This window comes from Cibotium barometz, chromosome 40, assembly GCF_041138505.1.
Source record: "Cibotium barometz isolate CiBa-2024 chromosome 40, ASM4113850v1, whole genome shotgun sequence".
NCBI classification, from domain to species: domain Eukaryota; kingdom Viridiplantae; phylum Streptophyta; class Polypodiopsida; order Cyatheales; family Cibotiaceae; genus Cibotium; species Cibotium barometz.
In genome coordinates, this window is record NC_141085.1 from 42,994,171 (window position 1) to 43,015,404 (window position 21,234).

Here is a 21,234-nt window from a genome sequence, read left to right on the forward strand (position 1 = left end):
TAACCTCTACAAATTCTATGCCTTCAATGCACATGCCAATGCAATGGGCAGAAAATTGTGGCACAAGGATTTGGTCATTTAGTTCTTGTGATTCATGCAAAGGCATAATAGGAGGAGTTTGGACTCATCACTAGTACAAGGTTTGTTGGGCTCATGTGACGCTTGCATGAATGGAAAGAAATATCAATAAGCATTCTCACATGATGTCAATTTCAGAGCAAGTGTTCTTATTCTATTCATTCTTCTCAATCTCTATGGAAAATTGAAAAGATTATACTATCCAAGGTTTGCATGGACGTAGGTCATCGTCGACCATTCTGACATTGACATTCATCTCTTATTTTTATTGTATCTATAACCTCACTAAAAGTTTATCATAAACATTGTTTTTCAAAGTGAAATTCAAAAATCAAAACAAAAGTACCTAGATGACAAATATGTGAAACTATGTTCTGTGAACCTTTTTGGTAGTTGACATTTTTTAACTAATATCTTGTGTTCAGAGTAAGCAATTTTTTGAAAGATTATGGTTAAATCAAAATTACTATACAAAAAAAGCAATTAAAAGCCATAAAATAGCTTACAAGACTAGGCTTCAAGGGAAGTCTTAGGCTTGTAGAACATTTAATGAATGGGTATTACTGGTTTAGAGTACGTTGGGCACAACTTCAATATTTGATATGCAACTCATTTCCGTGTGACATCTAACCATGCAATACTCTAGAATGACTTTTGTGTTGTGTTATCATGTGTTAAGATGTGGCATCTAACCATGTATGGCCATGCTATGGATTCTTTCAAGACCATCTATAGCCATGCTACGGATTCGTTAAGGATCATGTAAAATCTTGTCCAAATATGGGTCACTTCCTAATGCCTGACTAGATAACCTACCATGCCTATACACAAAGGTATGTAACGACCACGATGTCCGCTATCATAATATGATGCAACCTGACGTCAGTCACATCATTTGTTCATGTAAAATAGGGGATGTGCTCCATGATGTCCTCTATCATGATATGATGCAACATGATGTCAATCATATTATCTATCCATGTAAAATAGCCATCTAGATTAAGGCGTCAAAATTACCTTTTACCAAGTGATTCTACTATCTAGCATGCTCTATAATGATGATGAGTCATGTATATTTACATAATTTAATGCATTCAAGATAAACTCTTTGACTTGCTAAACCATCTCATGTGTGCACATGTCATGACATAATTAAATTGCATGAGAAAGTATGCATGTATAAATGCTCTATAGTTACGATGCTAAAAATTTTCACCTAACTAAGTTATAAATGAGTCGAACGATGTGAGACACTTAACTTGAGAGAACTAAATTAGACACTGAGTTGAATTCAACCATGTCTTCACTTTGTGTGTTTGATCATCATGTTACATCCAAGAGCTTTGTAAAAAGCTAATGAATTCTGACTAACATTTCCAACACTCCCCCTTAAGCTCAAATCCATCTTTTCACAACTAACAAGCAATGTTATAACCATTACTTTCTTTAATTTAGACTTGTACTATGCAGTAGTAGTGCTAAGTTGTGGCGGTTGGAACCTACTTTGAATTGTTCAAACATCAGCCTGGAAGTGCCCTAGTAAAGATATCTCCTATGCCAACATGGTAGTAAAGGAATGACACCTATTTCATCAGCTCCTCTCGAGCTTAGGGAAGAGGAAGTTGTGCATGGTTTTTATATTATAAATGGACAATTCTATATGAGAAAGAAGAGGATCATTACCTCTGATGATCATGGGATTCTTCGGGACCTTTGAATAGCATCAGGACTCCTCACCACAATAAGATGACAGTTCATGATTGTGGTGACTGTAATATGATGGGAGAAGCAGGCAGTTCAAAAATGACCAGGTTGCTCATTTCTCACGTTATTGAAGCTATTATGCATATGAAGAGGGCAAGAGTCTAGAGCTAAAAATAGATCCTCAATAACACGACTGCATATCGCAGGTATTATACGGTATCATCACAGGGGCGTGTTTTCAGTATTGAAGATGCCAAAAAGCCCCCCCCCCCCCCCCAAAAAAAAAAAAAAGGCGATCTCCATTGGGATTGTCATGAGATGCTGAAGACACAGTCCAGCAGGCAGGAAATGAGATGGCCACCTTTTATACAATGTTTACCTTCAATGTTGGGAATACATAGACAGCAGCAACAACTACACATCATTTTCATAATGCTTTGCAAGAATATCCGGTACGTATATTTTATCTTATATACCTGATACCGTCAATGAAATAATTAAATTGTCTCCTTTGTATAAGCGTACAAGTATTTATGTAAGAGTTGGATGACATACAGTCATCTGGTCAGATGATTGACCTTTCTGATCTCTGATAGTGCTAGAGACGTCTTGAAGAAAGGCCTTGATTGGCAATGCTGCTTCCTCATCTAAAAAATGTAACATCACCACAAAACATGTGTGAATGACCTCATTATAAAAACCTTGAAACAACCATTTAATATTGAAAGAATAGAATTTGTACCGTTGGCACCCCCCAGTCTCAAAAGGCCTTCTTTGGTCTTAAAAAATACATAATGACATGGCCAGACAGCATCATCATGCACATCAAGTCAGAAATAAATGATTCACATTAGCACCTAAGTCACGATTTCAAGGTCTAAAGGATTAAATGTTACATGCATTATACATTCCCGGTATTCCATGATGACATTCCATGGACAGTTTTGTATCACCCTAGTGAGATAGCTACGTTTTGTTTCTATTTTGTTTTCCATTCCATGATGAGATATGCCATGGACATTATTGTATCACTTTGGTCTCATAGGCCCATTGGGTCTTTAGTAGACGCTTAATATATTCTTCTTTCTTTCTTTCTATTGGGGGCTGATGCTCCTCTCATGATGAGATATGCCATGGACATTATTGTATCACTTTGGTCTCTTAGGCCCATTGGGTCTTTAGTAGACGCTTAATATATTCTTCTTTCTTTCTTTCTATTGGGGGGCTTGATGCTCCTCTCATGTTCCATAAGCAATCAGCAGAAAAACGCCTCCATGACCTGTTTTCATGGTATATATGTATGCGCCTGGTCCTTCTATTCGCTGGCTGCCTTCCATATGCTGTTTATGCCTGCTGTCCAGCCTGTGCAAGTTGTCCATGCCGCAGAACATGTACCAAACAATATATTCGGTGATGATGCCATCGATGTAGAGCTTTTCCAGCAACTCCCCACCTAGCACTGGAGTGAAACAATCTCGAAACTGGTGTTCCGAGTCCACACGTGATTGGTGTGCTCGTACTAGCACCTGGATTACAACCTCGCGATGATGGGAATGCTGAAAATGAAAAACAAGCATCGGAGGTCACTCCCAAGCACAAACCAAGCAGTAGCAAAGTCGTAGATGAATTCCTGTCACATAAACATCAATGGACTCGTCCCAGGTCGCCCTGATGGAGCAGCTGGAAAATAGGCATGGAGCGGTGTAGCAGATCACCCTTCTGATGAGGATCATAGATATGTGCTCTATTTTGCAAATGGATGAGTGTAGTCTCCTATATGGGAAAAAACAATGGAAAGTTTATGTGCAGAGAAGATGGCAATTAAGCTTGCAAAGAGGGAGGCAAAAGTCATGTGAACCTACAAAGGTTATAAACATTACAAAGCATTTCAATAAATTAAAAACAAAGATTTGGGGTGCACTTACCACCTCTTCACATGCCACAAAACATGTTAGAATATAAGGCATTCACACGGTCAACGGGTAGGCGTCCAAGGCCCGTGAACTAGACATCCATAATGGGCAATCACACAAAAACAATTCACGTGAAAACAATTTGAAACATGCAAACATGTGTGCATATGCGGCCTTGTTATGAACAAATCTCCCAATCATGGAACATGTAACACATTGGCATTTCCGAGCTCAGGTCTAGCTCATTGGAAAACACAGAACTGGAATCCCAGGCACTTGGATCTTGCACTGGCCACAAAACAAGTATAAAAATTGCGATTCTGGACACTCAGATCAACACAACTGCCTCAATACGGGTAGCACGGTTACTTGGCTGGCCACAAAACAAGTATGAAAACTGCGATTCTGGACACTCGGATCAACACAATTGCCTCAATACGGGTAGCAGGGTTACTTGGCCCCCGTAAAATGGCACAAGATGGGAGAGGACCATTTCGGTGGTCTTATGGTGACAACGGCAACACTCCACTTCACAAAAGACAAAATCAGGTTGTTTGTTAGAAGTCATCTCCTGTCTATTTTTATACACCAGGGCCTTTGTTGTGGGTGTGCCCGCCCTTATGAGGTGTTTTTATTGTTTTTTCCTCACTTCCCAGATTTTTCCCCATTTTTCTGTGGTGTGGATGGATGCCAGATGTTGGCAGGAGTCTCTGGTGGCTGGCCGACTGCCATTCAGCAGTCGTGTGGCTGGCCGACTGCCTAATCAATAGTCGTGGAGTTTTCTCTGCTGGCCGACTGCTTCATGCAGTCGTGGAGGCATTTACTGCTGGCCGACTGCTTTATGCAGTCGTGGAGAGCCTCTAGAGCAGGCCGACTGCATGCATGGGGCATATAAATAGGCCCCATGCTCCCCACCACTTTTGTATCATTCCTCGGGATCTTCTTGTGTATATAGAGCAGAGTTACACGCCTCTATCTCTCCCTCTCTTGTGCTGTGATTTTCTTCACTGCGTTTTTTGCTCGTGTTCCCAGATCCGGTCATCATCTCCGTTGCATATTCTGACATGGTATCAGAGCCTGGGCTCTAGATAGTTCTTGGGATTTGTGTGAGCAAAAGGGGGACTGTTGTGTTGCTGATTGGTGGACCGTACGGACTGTTCGGGAAGAGGAGAAGCAAGAGGACGGCCGGCTGATTTGCTGGACAGCCACTTGCAGGTATTAGTTCTTCTTTGTTCCCACCCACCCACCCACCCTTTTCAGAGTACATCCCCGCAATGGCAGATCTGTTTGAGATGGCCGAGAGGCATGTGAAGATCCCGACACTCCCCACGTTCCCGGTGGACCGTCAGTTAGACGGGAGCAACATAGTCACAGGGGACGGAGGACGGAGGGGACGGAGCCTTGGAACGCCGGGATCGCGAAACAGGATGGCGCAGGGACGGGGACGGACGGACGTCCCCCGACGGACGTTTCTCACCAGGGGACGACGACAAGGACGGCGCAGGGACGGGGACGCCTGTCGGGTACGGCACTGTGCGGGGACGGCAGAGAGCCGTTGCGCCTGCCATTGCTGCGTTTTTGGCCATTGTGCCTGCCTGCCGCCTGCCTGCTCCTTTCGAGCCATTTATGGCCGTTGGGCCTTGGCTCTTCTAGCCGTTTATGGCTGTTGGGCCTTGGCTCTTTGAGGCTTGGCCCTCTCTCTCTCTCTTGTCCTTGAGGCTTTTCCTCTCTCTCTCTTGCCTATCTATATAAGAACAAGCCTCTTGCTATTTTTTCTTGAATGAATTTGTGCCTGCCCGTTTCTAGCCGTTTATGGCTGTTACTTCTTGTTGCTATTTTTCTTGAATGAATTTGTGTGCTCAGCGCACAAAATAATAGGATGTTTTGCTGCCGACCATTGAAAAAATCATCACGATTTTGAGTTCGTTTCAAGCTTCGGGGACGCTGCCCCCGAACTCCCCCGCAAGGGGGGCCTAAATGGCCCCCCCGGCGGCAGAAATTTAGAGAGTAGTGTAAGAACATGCTATCTATATGGTCCTGTCTCAAACACATATAGACTGTCTCTCTAGCCTCTAGTCTTCAGCACTTTTTTGTCATTGACTCATTTGAGTCCGTCCATGTATTTTGCCTCCTTAAGGCTTAGTCCTGACTCCTGAGTCCCGACTCTTGAGTCATGACTCATTTTGTATCTACTTAATTATTAATATGACTCAAAAGCTTACCATTTTAGTGTAAATTTGTGCTCATTTTGATGTACTTCCAAAGTAGAATAAGTGTAGAGTAGAAAAAAAAAAGTATTTTTTGAGTGTCGTTCCCTCCCCCATCCCCGTTCCCTACTTATGGCCGTCCCCGTCCCGTCCCCGTCACCGTCCCCCGTCCCTTGTGACTATGGGGAGCAACTACAGCATATGGAAGGTTATGATGGAATCTGTTCTGGAGTCCTACGACCTCGCTGATTTCGTCGTTGTTGGTGTTTCACGGCCGGAAGTAGAGGAAGAGGAGTTACCGTCGATCCGAAAGGACCGGGAGGCACAGACACAGATGTGGGATCGTGTCAACGCCAGAGTCCGTTCGTTTATCTTTCTCAACTGCACACCGCAGGTAATCAATCATGTGAAGCATATGACGCTGGCCAGAGGTATATGGCAGCATTCGGCCTCTCTTTACAACAAGGTATCGCCCATGAAGAGGATTTCCTTGGAAGTACAGATGCGGGTTATGAGCCCTACAAAGTTGTCGACGGTGCGAGAGCATATTAACAAGCTGCAGGCTCTTCAACAAGAAGTTCTTCAGGCTAGGAAGGAGAAATCGTCAGAGGACATGGCCATAACGTTGCTGTCACACTTGCCCTCTCAGTACTCAGCATTTTACTCGTCTTTGATTACTAGTGGTGGCAGGCTCAGCACCATCACATGGGAGGAGCTTGTGCCCATGGTCCTGGACCAGGAGGAACGATTCACAAGCCCTCCTCAGGGTGGAGGTTTGGAGGCCTTAACTGGTCAACGGTCGAAAGGCCGTAACACGGGCAAAGGGAAGGCTTCGTCGGAGAAGTCTTCTGAGAAGCAGTCCATTACTGACCGCGAGAAACTAAAGGCAGAGAGGACCTATAATGATTGAGGCGAGAAAGGTCACTATTGGAGGCAATGTCCCAAGTGGAAGACCGAGAAGGGTGAAGATTCCTCAGCAGCAATCATGAAGACTCCGGCTTTTGTGCACCTGGAGGTGGTGGACACCGATGTTTCATTTTCTTCAGGCAGGGAGGAGATTGGAGGATTCTCTGCAGCGGATACTCGGGAGTGGATTCTAGACAGTGGTGCTTCCAGGCACATGACTCCTTCCCGCTCTGGTTTACAGGATCTCTGCAAGCTTTCAGGTCACATTCTTACTGGGGATACATCCACTATCCCAGTTCACAGTGAGGGCACGATGGAGATAGTTCCCAATGGCAGAGGGGGGATGCATTCCTCCCAGGTGTTGTATGTTCCGTCACTTGGTTTTCATCTGTTGTCAGTGCATCAGGTTTGCAAGACTGGCGTACGGGTGGAGTTTGATGAGCATTTTGTTGCTCTCCGGGACAAAGCATCAGGCCAGGTGGTTTGGGAAGGCGGAGTGGAGAATGGAGTTTACAAGCTTTCAGCACTCTCTCTCCCAGGTCCTCAGGTTTGTGATGAGTGGCAGTCTGGTAATGGCCACTTAAGTGTGGATACGCTGCAAGCGCAGGCTTTCCGGGACCAGATGGTGGATAGCTTGCCCGTAGATGGCAACAGTTGGCAGGAACTCTCCAGTACTAATGTTGGTAGTTCTTGTGTTCGTCAGTCAGAGGAAACTGAACAGGTAACTTATGCTCTGATGTCTCGTAGTATTCGGGACAAAGAACCTCCTGTAGCTGAGGATGTTCTTTCCACGGGGACCTTTCGGAAAGCCAGGCAGGTGGCAGTTGATTACTTGCAGAAGGAGGTGCATACTCCAGGCTTTGTGGTTCCGGATTCAGAGGGGGGTGGTTGACAGGTTTCAGAAGACCTTGCATGGTCTTCATCAGGTTTCCAGGACTTGTTTTTGCACCGTAACAGGTGTAGATCCTTGTCAGCAGTGTGATTCCTCTTTTACTCAGAAGCAGAATGGTTCATTGATCTGGTTGATGGACACCAGTTTGGATGGGAGCTTCCTCATGAGGCAGTTGAGCTCATGGTTGCGGATGACTCTTTGGGAGGCAGGATTGCGTTTCCTGTGGTTTCTGCGGCATGCGAAGGATCATGGACTCTTGTACACAGGAGGGGGATTGTTGGATGGAGTCCAACTCCACGGTTGGAGTGACTCAGTTTGGGGAGGAGATCCGGACACGAGGAGATCTACTTCAGGCCCAGAAGCAGTTTTACGAAGCAGTAAGAGACAGTCATCTTTTGCCTTGTCGCGGACAGAGGCAGAGTACCGGGCTACTTGTGATGCTGCTTGTGAGGTGGTGAGGATGCAGAGGTTGCATTGCAGGTTTGGGCTTCCACTGGAGGAACCCATGGTCATCCAAAGGCACTTTGTTCGTGAACAGATCGTTGCTGATGACATCTTGCTAGAGTTCTGTTCGACGGAGGACAGTACGGTGGACCTCTTCACGAAGTCGCTCTCTCAGGTTTTGCTCAGGCGGCACCCCAGCTCCCTGTGGTTGGTTTCACAGCCAGGAGCTGAGAGGGGGTGTTAGAAGTCATCTCTTGTCTATTTTTATACACCAAGGCCTTTGTTGTGGGTGTGCCCGCCCTTATGAGGTGTTTTATCATTTTTTCCTCACTCCCCGCATTTTTCCCCTATTTTTTCCCATTTTTCCGTGGTGTGGATGGATGCCAGATGTTGGCAGGAGTCTCTAGTGGCTGGCCGACTGCCCATTCAGCAGTCGTGTGGCTGGCCGACTGCCTAATCAATAGTCGTGGAGTTTTCTCTGCTGGCCGACTGCTTCATGCAGTCGTGGAGGCATTTACTGCTGGCCGACTGCTTTATGCAGTCGTGGAGAGCCTCTAGAGCAGGCCGACTGCATGCATGGGGCATATAAATAGGCCCCATGCTCCCCACCACTTTTGTATCATTCCTCGGGATCTTCTTGTGTATATAGAGCAGAGTTACACGCCTCTATCTCTCCCTCTCTTGTGCTGTGATTTTCTGCACTGCGTTTTTTGCTCGTGTTCCCAGATCTGGTCATCATCTCCGCTGCATATTCTGACAGTTCTAACGTGGATGCAGATCAAGGCAACAACACTGGCTAGTGGACATTTTGGATACCACTCATAGTAACAGGGGATGCCCGTCCCGGGCCTTTGAGACAGGGGAACATCATCCCGGCCTTCCTTTCACGCGCGGGATGCATCCCTCTGCAGCGGGGACGTCCCATGTGCCGTCCCTCACCAGGGGACAGCCGTCCCCTATCACGGGACATCTTAAATTTGTGGGATGGGGGTGTTTGGGGATGTGAAAAGAAAAAAGCGTGATCTTTTCTTTTTGGAAGGCTTTGCCTCTTAGGTTTTTAAGTTTTAATGTTTTAAAAAAAGCCTGTCTAAAGGCTGAAGTGCGAAGTTTTTGAGTGAGCTCTGCTCTCCTCCCATCTCTGCTGTGCACACTTGCTCTCCTCCATCTCTGCTCTGCAGTGTGCACACTGCACAAGTTCTTGAGGCTTGAGCGTGCCAAAGCTCCATCTAAGCTGCCATCAGCCTTCAATGGCCTCTTCCTAGCAAGCACCAGCAACCCGTGTTGGGGGCAAGGGTTCAGGTTGGTCTTGGTGGGAAGAGGTAAATGCCCAGAGACACATCCCATCCCCGTCCCACCCCCCATCCCCGTTCCCTGCCTCCAAGCGTTCCCCATCCCCAAACCATTCCCCATTCCCGTCCCCCGACCCATATGACTATGATACCAATGACCAGGGTCATGAGGCAAGAAAGGAGTCTTCAAAAGGTCAAGATCAAAGATATATTGTACATATCTCAATTCCATAACATAAGCAAATACATCGAAAGGTGAGGACCCTTTATAGTGGGTTTTAAGACCCAATCATGTGTCCCGATAATCTCTCTCCTCTCCTCTCTCAACTTCATGCACCACAGTAATTGTAATATTTAACTCAGGAATGTATGATTAAGGATTCCGCATGTGAACATCTGTTAACGCCACAAGAAACCAGTATGATTATAATTTTTGTTACCTTTTATGTGTTTGCAGATGCATTATGCATCTTCCACCACAGTTTTACTAACTCATTATGTGTTATTTTTGGTCTCATGATCCCAATTTTTGCCCCTAGCAAGCAAGAACACAAAACTCTCTCTCTCTCTCTCTCTCTCTCTCTCTCTCTCTCTCTCTGTACCTAGCCTTGGTACAGTATGCTTTGCCGCATGCCGAATGACAACAGGCTTCTCAAAGGCAAGCAAGAGATCTTCATTTGTAGGTTTCAAAAAGTCATTCGCCCCTGTAATGGCAGGGAAGTCCTGTCAGACAATGTGAAAAGTTTCATTAAATGACCTTACAGCTCAAAATATAGTCGGATTAGACCATATGACCTATGAGATGCACAGAGGGACACTTGATAGATTCTGAATAGCAATCCTTCCATTTATGCTCGCCACGAAGCACTCCACCAGAGATGATTATAACAAAACGCAGAGCTGGAATGGATGTGAGAGCAAGCCCCTAAAACAAAACCACATACACCACAGAAAAAAGGTAAGCTAGTGGGTGCCGGATAGAATTACACAACACTCACTTTGACAAAAGTACGATTGCTAAATTACTCAGATGCTTGACCTGCTGTTGCATGCCTGCAAGAGCTGCTGACAGAAAAGCACCCTACACAACCAACAAAAAAAAAAGGAATAGACATCATCATTGCTGCCGGATAATCCACTTACGTTCATGGAATCCACTGTCATGAAAGTCAGCTGCCTCTGTGTCTGACGTGTGTACACACAACTCTCTGTGTGTATGTGTGTGTGTGTGTGTGTGTGTGTGTGTGTGTGTGTGTGTGTGAGAGAGAGAGAGAGAGAGAGACAGAGACAGACTTGCTTTCATGAAATACAACACACTGTAGTGCGACCGGAGTTGGGTGCATGTGTGTGTGCATGTGCGTGTGCACATGAGATTGGGATACGAAAATCACCTGTGAAAATCCTACCAAACCATCAAACGGGCCATGCTTGTCCATGAAATTCGTTATATACTGTATGCATTCTTCCAAATTCCTGTATTTAATATCTGTCCCGGTCTGTAAAGGTATCAGAAATTGTGGTTATTGTGAACAATTAATCAGTTTGTCAAGGGACTTTTCTAAAAGTTGACAGTAACAGAGGGAAGTGATTGATCATGCTGACCCTATCAAACTGAAACCACTCATAGTAGGGCGGCAAAAAGAAACCCTCAACGTCAGATTTTCCAGCAGCCGGAAATGGGGCATCCAGAAAGACCTGAAAAACAACAGACAAGGCCAAAAAATAATTTAGCAAAGGTTTAATCAGATCCCTAGACCCCCCACAAACACACACAGATACACACACAAAGAGATAATCAGCCAACACTTTGCCACATCAAAGAAGCCATCCAATGCAAAATGACCTAGGAAACAATTATTGTCATCATTTTGCAGTTCAGAAAGGCGTACAGAATCGATTGAAAAAATGCCACCAAAAAAACAGAAATCCAATACTAGGACAGAGCCCGGTAAAACAGCAAAAAATACACGCGCACACACCCCTCTAATGTCTGCATTATGCCAGTGGAAAAACAAATTCAGATCAAGAGCAGAATGCTAAAAATGCTACTAATCGCCGGTGAAATAGCGGAAAGAGGATCTCGTAGAGGAGTTGCACCAAAACGAAAAATGGCATTTCCCTCATGGATCAGTAAATGTCAACTCATATTACATAACTAAGGCAAGATTAGGGAGGAAAGCATACCGTGTCTAGGAGGTCAAGGACTGTGCGATCCCACTTAGCTAATTGTCTTTCCATGATGCTGCCACTGGTGCGGAAACCGTGCAGGCACAGCACACGCAGCTTCTTCTTCTGACCAGGCGAGGAAGTGTGTGGTAGACCCATAGCGCAGAACTTGTTGAAGCTCTGGCTATGGAAGTGAAGACCAGGGCGCTGATGAGGGAAGCTAAGCATGAGAGAGAGCACCGGCGCCAACACCACAAGCTTGTGTAGTGGGCATAATAAGTGGGCCGACCTTTTCTTCTTCTTCTTTGACTAATTGGAGAGAAACACATCATCATTCATGACGTCCTGCATATATAAGGGTAGTTACAGACTATGGGGTAGGCACTTTTTTTGATAAACAATTGTTGGGCGTCAATACTTTTTACAGACCACTCACGGAAAAGGTGTCCTGTAATTGAGAGTTGTGGGCAGGCTATTCCGCCCAGAACTGGAACGGTGGTTGTTGGGCTACAGTCAGCAAACACATCAGCGCTGAGGGTGCATGGGCGTGGTCACAGTCTGTAAAGAAATGTTAGATGAGCGGGTGATTGTGGTGATCTAATTGGTTGGGCAAAACTTTTTCGTGGGCTTCCGCCCAAGTGTGTAAACACCCTAATTGTTACAGTTAGTGCTAGAAAAAAACCGTCCTTTTAAAGTTTAGTGTATTTTGCATCGTTTAAAATTTAAAAAAACCAATTGAATTTACTCTTGTCTTCACAAAAACCGATTAAAAATGACTAGATAAAGTTTTTCTCTAGCACTGGCTACAGTTCACAAACTACACAATTGGCCTTAAGCAACAAGTTGCATTTAACAAAAGATAGGTTCAGCTTTAGCCTTGCCTAATTATAAAATAATAATCCTTCCCAAATTGATACGAGAAGGTAAAATACCTCCTCGTTATAAAATGTAACACACATTATGAAAAGAAGCTTTGAGAGGGCAAAACATCAAATCCTTACATTATATTAGGTAGAAAAGTTTCCTCTCTTTCACTCTATCATTGTTGAGTACAATGCGTACATTATATTAGGTAGAAAAGTTTCCTCTCTTTCACTCAATCATTGTTGAGTACAATGCGTACATATTAAGGCACCTATTTCACTTTAACTGTTAACTATTTTCTATTGTTTGCAAATAAGAATCATGATCAGTGTTAGTAGGCTGCCTCTATTTCATATTATTTCATCTTGATATGAATAATTGTTGAGTACAATTTAATGAGTCTCATGCTTTGATTATGTTAACAAGCTTGTGACTCGCACTCTTAAAAGTAAAAAAACATTAGACTCAAAAATGAGAAAAACATGTTTTTTTTGTGAAGCTTTTTTTAGCTACATCAATTAAGAGGTCCCTAGTTGTCATGGTGGCTACATTGTTTTGAAAAGCATGAGAAATGCATACTAAGAAAAGAATTTGAAAAAGTGGTTTTCTGTGAAGGAAACATTCAACATTCAAAGCTCCATATTATTCTAATTGCAAACTTCCATTAAGTCTAGGTCTAATCAAACTATTGAATCCATACTTGTGCTCTTATATCCCTACATTTTTCTAAAGGCCCTTACACAAATCTTAAAATTTTGGGTGGATGAAGGTAGTGTTTGACAAAAAGTGTACTGTTTGACACAAAGTGTATTTTGGTGTATTTTCCAACTTTTGTACTTTGGTGTATTATTCAAGGCTCTAACCAAAAAGGAATTGGTGCACTTTTTGACAAAAGTGTATTTGGTGTATTTTTAAAATTTTTGTATTTGGTGTATTTTTAAAATTTTTGTACTTTGGTGTATTATTCAAGGCTCTAACTAAAAAGGAATTGTTGATATTTTTGCTTGCCTTAAAGTACCATTTAAGATTTTAAAACTTTTAGTTATAAAACCAAAACTTTTAATTATGAAACCAATTGGTGGATTTATGAAATCAATTCTCAAATCAATTGGTTAAGATTTTTAAAAATTTTGTTATAAAGCTAAAACATTTAATAACAAAGTCAATTGGTAGATTTTTGAAGGAAAAACTAACAAGGTAAAGACCTTTCCTTATTTTGATTTTTGGAGATAAATTATTTTCCAACAAAGGGTGAGGGTTTTGTCAAGCAATGTCCATAATCCAAAAAAATGGGTACTTGAGGTGGGCCTCCCTCTATAAAAATGGTGCTCAAGGTGGGGGCCTCTCCATGGCTGTACTCATATGTGTAACCACAAACTACATCTTTACAAAACTTGGTCCAAGTTTAACTACAACCTGGCATATCAACACTTTTTACCAGCAAAGGTAACTAATATTTTGGGCACAAACAACCAACCCACAAAAGGAAGTGTGCAAATTCACACAAACAATTCAAAAAACAACAAAGGGCATTCCAAGCAAGAGGTAAACTATTAATGAGACATGAAACCTAGAACGAAATATCCTTAACATTGACCTTAGTAACATAAGTGCCACTTTTGCTAAGCAAGAGGGGAACCATCACACTAATGTGAACATGAAATAGACATGATAAAACATTATTAAGGAGGAGGAAGAGACCATAGAGGAACCATCACACTAATGTGAACATGAAATAGACTACAGTATCAACCCTAGCTATATGATAAAACATTATTAAGGAAGAGGAAGAGACCAGAGACCATAGAGATCATAAACAATAGCTAGAAACACTTTAGAAACTTCATGAGTTACTACTACACATGAATATATATATATGTCAAGTATAAACTTAGAATGACCATAATAAATGACTTTTAGCCTAGATAAATTACATGTTCAAATATCATTATTTCCCAAGTGTTGAAAAGCCTAACTTGGAGACTTGAGGAAAACATAAAACAGTCTAGTAGCCTAATGGTTAGTGTGTATCTTCTAGATGCTTCTAGACACAGAAGAAGATACATATTGGAACATCATTTGCTGTCAAAACCCGAGATATCCAAACCTTGAAGTCACATCATTTGCTATCAAGACTTGAGACACTCAAACCTTGAAGTCACATCATTTGCTATCAAGACTCGAGACACCCAAACCTTGAAGTGTGATGCAAGCATAGAAGAGGAACAATGCTAGAATGCTCTCTCTCTCTCAATCTCTCTCAAGACACAAAGAAGAGCTCTCTATAGCACAAAAGGGGATTGTGTCTTTTCATTATGAGAAAATGCCTTATATACATTTAGCCCTTATTCACACTTGGGCACCCAAAAATTACTTAACTAGGCCTTGGGTGGACAATATCTCATAATGTACAACTTTTATAGTGCTGTTTCATGACACTTATTGATGTCCTCAATCTCGCAGAATCATGTTTGTTAATCCAAAATGGGATTAACATCCCTCCCCTTCCTAATGTAAGTTCTGTCACACAGAACCTATTACCGAGGTCCAGGTAATAGGGGATCCAGAGGATGTTGTAGATGATGCGTGTGTTCAAGCTGAGCTGGAAGATGCTCCTTTGTGTTTTATTAGTAGTTTCCTTGAAGCTATTGATATTACCTATTTTGAAGCAGATGATGGGGGAATTGTTGCAAATGTTGCTAAGCCTATGAATATGGTATATATGGGTTTGCAGTTAGGTGACTGTGATGTTATGTCTAAGGGGAGCTGCTGCTTGCATAAGGCAAAGTGTTTGAAGAAGAGCCTAGGCTTGGGTGTAGTGGAGAGTAAGCAGGATGATGGTGTTAATGCAGCTACTGTTTCACAAGGAAAGCAATTCTGTAAGAGAGCCTGTGACTCCATGCCAGGATTAGGTCATTTTGTTCATGAGAATGATTTTGGTGATGATTGGATGGGCAACCTTGTGATGGCAAGGATGTGTTGGAGGAGAGAAAAATGTTGTTCTTGTAGATACAGATAGTTTTGGGAAGCGGGATGAAAGCCAGATGAAGGTGCACAAACTGGGAAGAGGTTCTAAGTCATATGGTGTTACTAGGATGTCTATGAGTGAAAGAACCAAGAGGAGGGCAAACAGGAAGTCTGGTTGGTTGTGCCTTTTGATAGAAGCACAACACTGTTGAAAGGGTGCCTACAGGTTTTTGATCCCGATGGTGGCTGGATCAATTCAACTGCATGGCTTTGGAGAAAATCTTGTGTCCACCATGTCTTCAAACGTGACATGCATGTAACCCAGAAGACATCTTAGACGATAGTAGTAGAGCATCATGCCCCCTATCAGATGGCCCTTGATTCATGTCGAACTTCAATTGCTCAGCTTTATAGCCATCATAGGGCTCCTTAGGTTAATCAATCATCACCACTAGTAATTTCAAAAATCTAACGCTTGCCACAACTGTTGGGCCCGGAATTCTTCGCCATGCTTGTATCCATGTAAACATTTGTTTCCTTTGCTCCCGTATGTCTGCAAATGTCACTGGCAGCATGAAGATCGAAAAGTTGTAGTAGACATGGGAGTCGCGCCGTTTGGCTTTCTAAAACTCCAGCGGCATCTATCTTCTCTTAATAACTGGCATGTATAATGGGTCAACCCGCTATGTTGGTGGCGCGCACATATAGACCTGGCTGTACTCTGGAATTGTTAAGTACTCTTTCCGCGCCAGTCTGGTTGTATTCCAAAATCTTTCAATTTGGGTTGCACCTCATCTATGATAATGGTGGCATAGCCGCCTCTTGTGTGTATAGGGTGAGCCTTCCTCCACCTGTGTGTAGAAGCAGTAGAAAGCTGATCATGAAGGTGACGATCCTTATTTCCAACAAGTCAGCTAATTGGGGGTTGGCCAACTTTGTGTGCTTGGCCACATTTACCCATAATGTTCCCTCTCTAGCCAAGGGAATTAATTCTTCTAAATCAGAGCGAGGAGCTCATAGAGGGTATGGCATATTGTGCTGTTTTGTTTGTGTGACCTTGGAGTAGGCTTATGGCATGATCCATTGAGTTGGCTCAAATGGAATCACTTGCATGCAGGCCTTGAACATCAATTTTGGCTTTAAGAGAGGATTGCCAGCGAATGAAACCCTCGTATTCTGCACCAGATAATGATTCCAAAATTGTGTCGTCGGTGAAGTCTTCAATATTATCCTGGGGAATAGGATAGTGTACCTCTTGAGGGTGCCGTTTGGGGAGACGGGTGAGGTGCCAGTATCCCTCGGGGGCGAAAGGGTTAGTGGGAAAATCTATATGCCTACTACTGAGGAATGAAGGTTGAGAAAATGTAGTTAGCTTGAAGATGTGTTAGCTTGAAGATGTGTTAGTAGGTGGTGTATTAGGATAGGGGTTAAGTAGCTTACTAGCGACATTAGAATAGACGGGGTAAGTTGACTTTGAAGATGAGGGTGAAGATTCTTCTTGACCCGGCTTGTGAGATTTTATAAATTCTTGAAAGTTAGGGATTTCCTCGGGATTGATAGTCGGATATTCAATGTGGGTAGTATCAAAATTGTATTGTACATTTGTTAACATGGCTTCTAAGTGTTTGTAGGATATTAGAGTACAACTTTAGAATTCCAAAAGGATGATACAAAGTAGACTCACATAAGTTAAAGATGGTGAGTATTATATACTTCGAGCCACCCATGACTTATAATCCACTGATAACTATGTGCTACCACCTCATAGTTCGCCGGTGTCTCGGGAATGTCATCTGGGACAAACAGGTCTAATTTTTTGACACTATTGTCTAGAATTTTAGAATTTTGGAGTACCCAACACCAACTACAAAGGTTTAACACTATAGGATGTAATGGGTAAAAGAAGATGTCTTGTGGATTAGTTGATACTATATCCCCCCACAAAATTCCCATTATTATTGTAGGGTCAGCATCTCGTTCAATATTTTGCTTAATTAGGGTTAGTTCACCTAGGCCTATGGCTTCAGATAGATTTATATAGTCCTGAAGTAAAGAGAGGGTTAGTGTAGACAAAAACAGAGTGAGAGTTTGAGGAGGGGCCCGAGGAGTTACTGGCAACAACTAACCCAACTCCGAGGCATGCTCAAGGAGTAGGTGTAGGTCATCGGCGGTAGGCTCCAGTCGCTTGCTGACTTCTGTCTTGGATCGCCAACCGACATTCTAACTCTTGTAAGCGAGAGTTATTGCTTCTGAGGAGGTTTGATATTGCAGTTTCCCAAACCATCCTTGCAGCATCCAACTCCTCGAATCTCTCGGTTGCGTCCTCTTGGGCACGCTTGGCTGTTGCTTTTATTTCTTGAGCTTCGGTGATTCGCTGTGGAGCCTTTCGATAACCAGCAGCCTCTGACTGTCCTGTAGCTGCTGTGTAAGTTGTGCCATTGCTTCTTAGTGGGCCAATTCTTTCCTTTGCATTTCGACTTGGCTTGCTCTTATAGTGTCGTTAAGTGTTCTTATTTTTTCTGCATGGGCCTTGTTCAATTGTTCTCTCTCTTGCGTAAGTGAGTTGCCCTCTCCTCTGCTGCTTTCAGATTTGAAGTTAGCTGTTGGATCTGGCATTGCAGCTCTTCTTCTTTGGCCTTGGCATTATGCTTGAGCTCTTGTACTTGGTACGCATGAAGTGTTGTGAGCTCTTTTTGTAAGGTGGATCATCACTAAGAAATCCATAAGAGAGTGAGAGAGGATGCACACTCAAAACTCAATTCTATTGCATATCACAAATGAACCATACAATGATATAAGCTTTCTAGCCTTATCCCACTTTACACATCATCATCCATGTGGCACTCTCTTTTCCACTCTTTTGGTCAACACTCACACACCATTCAATATTACATGTGGCATTCTTATCTTGCCACAATATCTTGCACCTCTAGGGTGCGTTCACACACTCAACCAAATAACCCATTCATTTTACATTACACATTTCAACACCCCTCCTCAATGTAAACTTGGGTGTGTGCATAAAATCTCTCCAATCAATTTGATCACTCACCTCTCACCCCCAACCAATTTGGCATTGCCAATTTCAACATTCCCCCTCAATGCAAATTGGAGTGTTCAACAAGTGTGTGTGCATGTGCCTAGCCAACCTAGACACGAAGTCCATTTTGAACTGACTCGCTCATAATAGAACCACTCAGTCCAATTTGAACATAGAAGTTCGGGTGGGAACCAACCCATGAAGTGCATCACCTATGAGTGCACAACTCAATGCACACCACATTACAAACCGTTTCAAGCACCCATGGGCTCGGGCAGGGGACCCTCATAAAATCTGGGGGAGAGAAAATACAACCATTTTATGTGTGTAAGCAAGGGCAGGGTACCCACAAAATCCAAAGCAAGGGCAAGGTATCCACAAAATCCAAGTGGTCAGAAATCCCAGGGCTTTTGTAAAGCCGATATTTGCTTGGGCTAGAGGAGGGTATATGTGTGAACACATCTTTTTTAGGAGAATTACAACTTGAATTCAACACCAAGCTTGCTATGCAGATGGACCCTTTAAATGACTAAGAGTTTAACTTATCTTTAAAAATACTTTCACTTCAAAATTAATGTTCTAGATGTTGCCAGCTGCATTCGCCATTTATCCCTCTAGAAACGATGTTTTACTCCCTTGCAGTCTGAAACCTTCATGTTAGGTGACAGGATCACATAATTCTAGCTCTTTTTCAGCGCTTGCATATTTGTGCAGTTATCTTTGGTAGGTTTGGGACCCACGTGTCTTCTTCTTGGAACTTTCTCTAATTCGTCCCTTCCTAATCTCTAGCCTACCCCCTCTGTCCAGCCGCGAGCTGGCATTGCCTGTGTTGTCGTTGCCACATTTTAGGCCAGTTGAGCAACATCAAATGAAGCTGTAAAGGTTTAAAAGGCTTGGATTGTCTTATCTTGGTTTTAGGGAAGTGTTTTTGTATCAGGTCTATCAGCAAAATCAGAAATCAACAGTCATCAATCAGATAAGTTAGTGGTCTAATGAGTGATCCACCAGTGTCAGCAATGTCATTTGAGTGTCCATAGTGGTCTAATGAGTGATCTAGTGTCAGCATTGTGTCAACTATGTCAGTTGAGTGTTCATAGTGATGGATTCTTGTGAGGTTTATATATCTTGAGGGTCTAGGAGTGTCTGTTGAGTCAAAACTGAGTCACTCAGCATCAAATGAGAGAGTACAAAGTCATTTTAGGCCAGGTGAGCATCAGATGAAATCAGTTGTTTGAAGGTTTAAAAGGCCTGCTGAAGGTTTAAAAGGCTTGGATTAGCTTGTCTGAGCCAACAGTGCAGGGGAACACAAAAGTGACAAAGTTAGAGTCAACTGGATCAGCTATGCCATTTGAATCAAGTGATATATATGTATATATGTGTGTGTGTGTGTGTGTGTGTGTGTGTGTGTGTGTGTGTGTGTGTGTGTGTGTGTGTGTGTGTGTGTGTGTGTGTGTGTATATATATATATATATATATATATATATATATATATATATATATGTATGTATGTATGTATGTATGTATATTTGGTGTGTGTGTGTGTGTGTGTGTGTGTGTGTGTGTATTAGGTATACATCTATATATATTTATGTATGGGGATGTATATATTTCTATGTATAAACCTCTACGTTTTAGGTTTTATCAAACCTCTACATTTTTGCTCTCCATGCACAGTTGTTGCGAGGCGACAGTGCAGGAGAGGGTGGCAGACGCAAGGGAGAGGGTGCTCTCACGCACGGTTGTGAGGCGGCATCACAAGAGAGGGCAGCGGACGTATCTCTCTCTCTCTCTCTCTCTCTCTCTCTCCCTCTCTCATAGTATTGTGCTCTCTTTCGAAATGAAGAGAGCTCTACGCCTCGGGAAATACTCCCCTTTTCTCAAGATCGGCATCAATCCCAAGAAAAAGTTACGAGCTTTTGAATGTCGATACTTCTCAATCAGTCACAGCATCAAATGGGAGAGTACAGAGAGTCAGTTCAGGCCAGTTGAGCATCAAATGAAGTTAGCTAAAGATTAAAAAGGCTTAGATTGGCTTGTCTAGGTTTGAGGAAAGTGTTTTTGTTATCAGGTCTATCAGCAATCAATAGTCAGATGAGTTAGTGGTCTCGCCGGCAAGAAGAGGTTCATAGCCCCCTCGCCCTGACAACTTCAATCGCAGCCCCCCACTACAGATTTGCCTTTGCTCTACCAGCTGCATCAAAACATGCCCCCCCCACTAATCATCTCCCAACAGCCTCCAACTATGCATCTCAAAGACAAGTCTAGCCAAGAGAGAGAGAGAGAGAGAGAGAGAGAGAGAGAGAGAGAGAGAGAGAGAGAGAGAGAGAGAGAGAGAGAGAGAGAGAGAGAGAGAGAGAGAGAGGGGTCTCACTCGAGAAAAACGAAATCCTCCTTGTCCCATCACTCTGCAACAACCGATAGAGAGAGGGACATGTTAGCCTGTACAAGAGCTGTGCACAACAAGGTGAGAGAGAGAGAGAGAGAGAGAGAGAGAGAGAGATCCTCCTTCACTCCACCTGCCTCTCCTTTCCACAGACGGAGATTCGTCCCTTCCTAATCTCCAGCCTACCCCCTCTGTCCAGCCGCGAGCTGGCATTGCCTGTGTTGTCGCTGCCACATTTTAGGCCAGTTGAGCAACATCAAATGAAGCTGTAAAGGTTTAAAAGGCTTGGATTGTCTTATCTTGGTTTTAGGGAAGTGTTTTTGTATCAGGTCTATCAGCAAAATCAGAAATCAACAGTCATCAATCAGATAAGTTAGTGGT

At 43.2% G+C, this 21,234-nt stretch overlaps 1 protein-coding gene across 1 annotated transcript; it reads right to left on the minus strand.

Moving 5' to 3' along the window:
• Positions 1-2,134: 2,134 nt before the first annotated feature.
• On the minus strand, positions 2,135-11,924 carry LOC147615527 (uncharacterized). The gene is made up of 7 exons (XM_086779627.1): positions 11,618-11,924; positions 11,036-11,128; positions 10,825-10,929; positions 10,473-10,514; positions 10,229-10,358; positions 10,036-10,137; positions 2,135-2,429 (listed from the first exon to the last, which is right to left on the minus strand). Exons 1-7 carry the CDS (start codon positions 11,825-11,827, stop codon positions 2,314-2,316), a joined length of 798 nt encoding a protein of 265 aa, XP_086635753.1. The 5' UTR covers positions 11,828-11,924; the 3' UTR covers positions 2,135-2,313.
• Between the last annotated feature and the right edge of the window lie 9,310 nt (positions 11,925-21,234).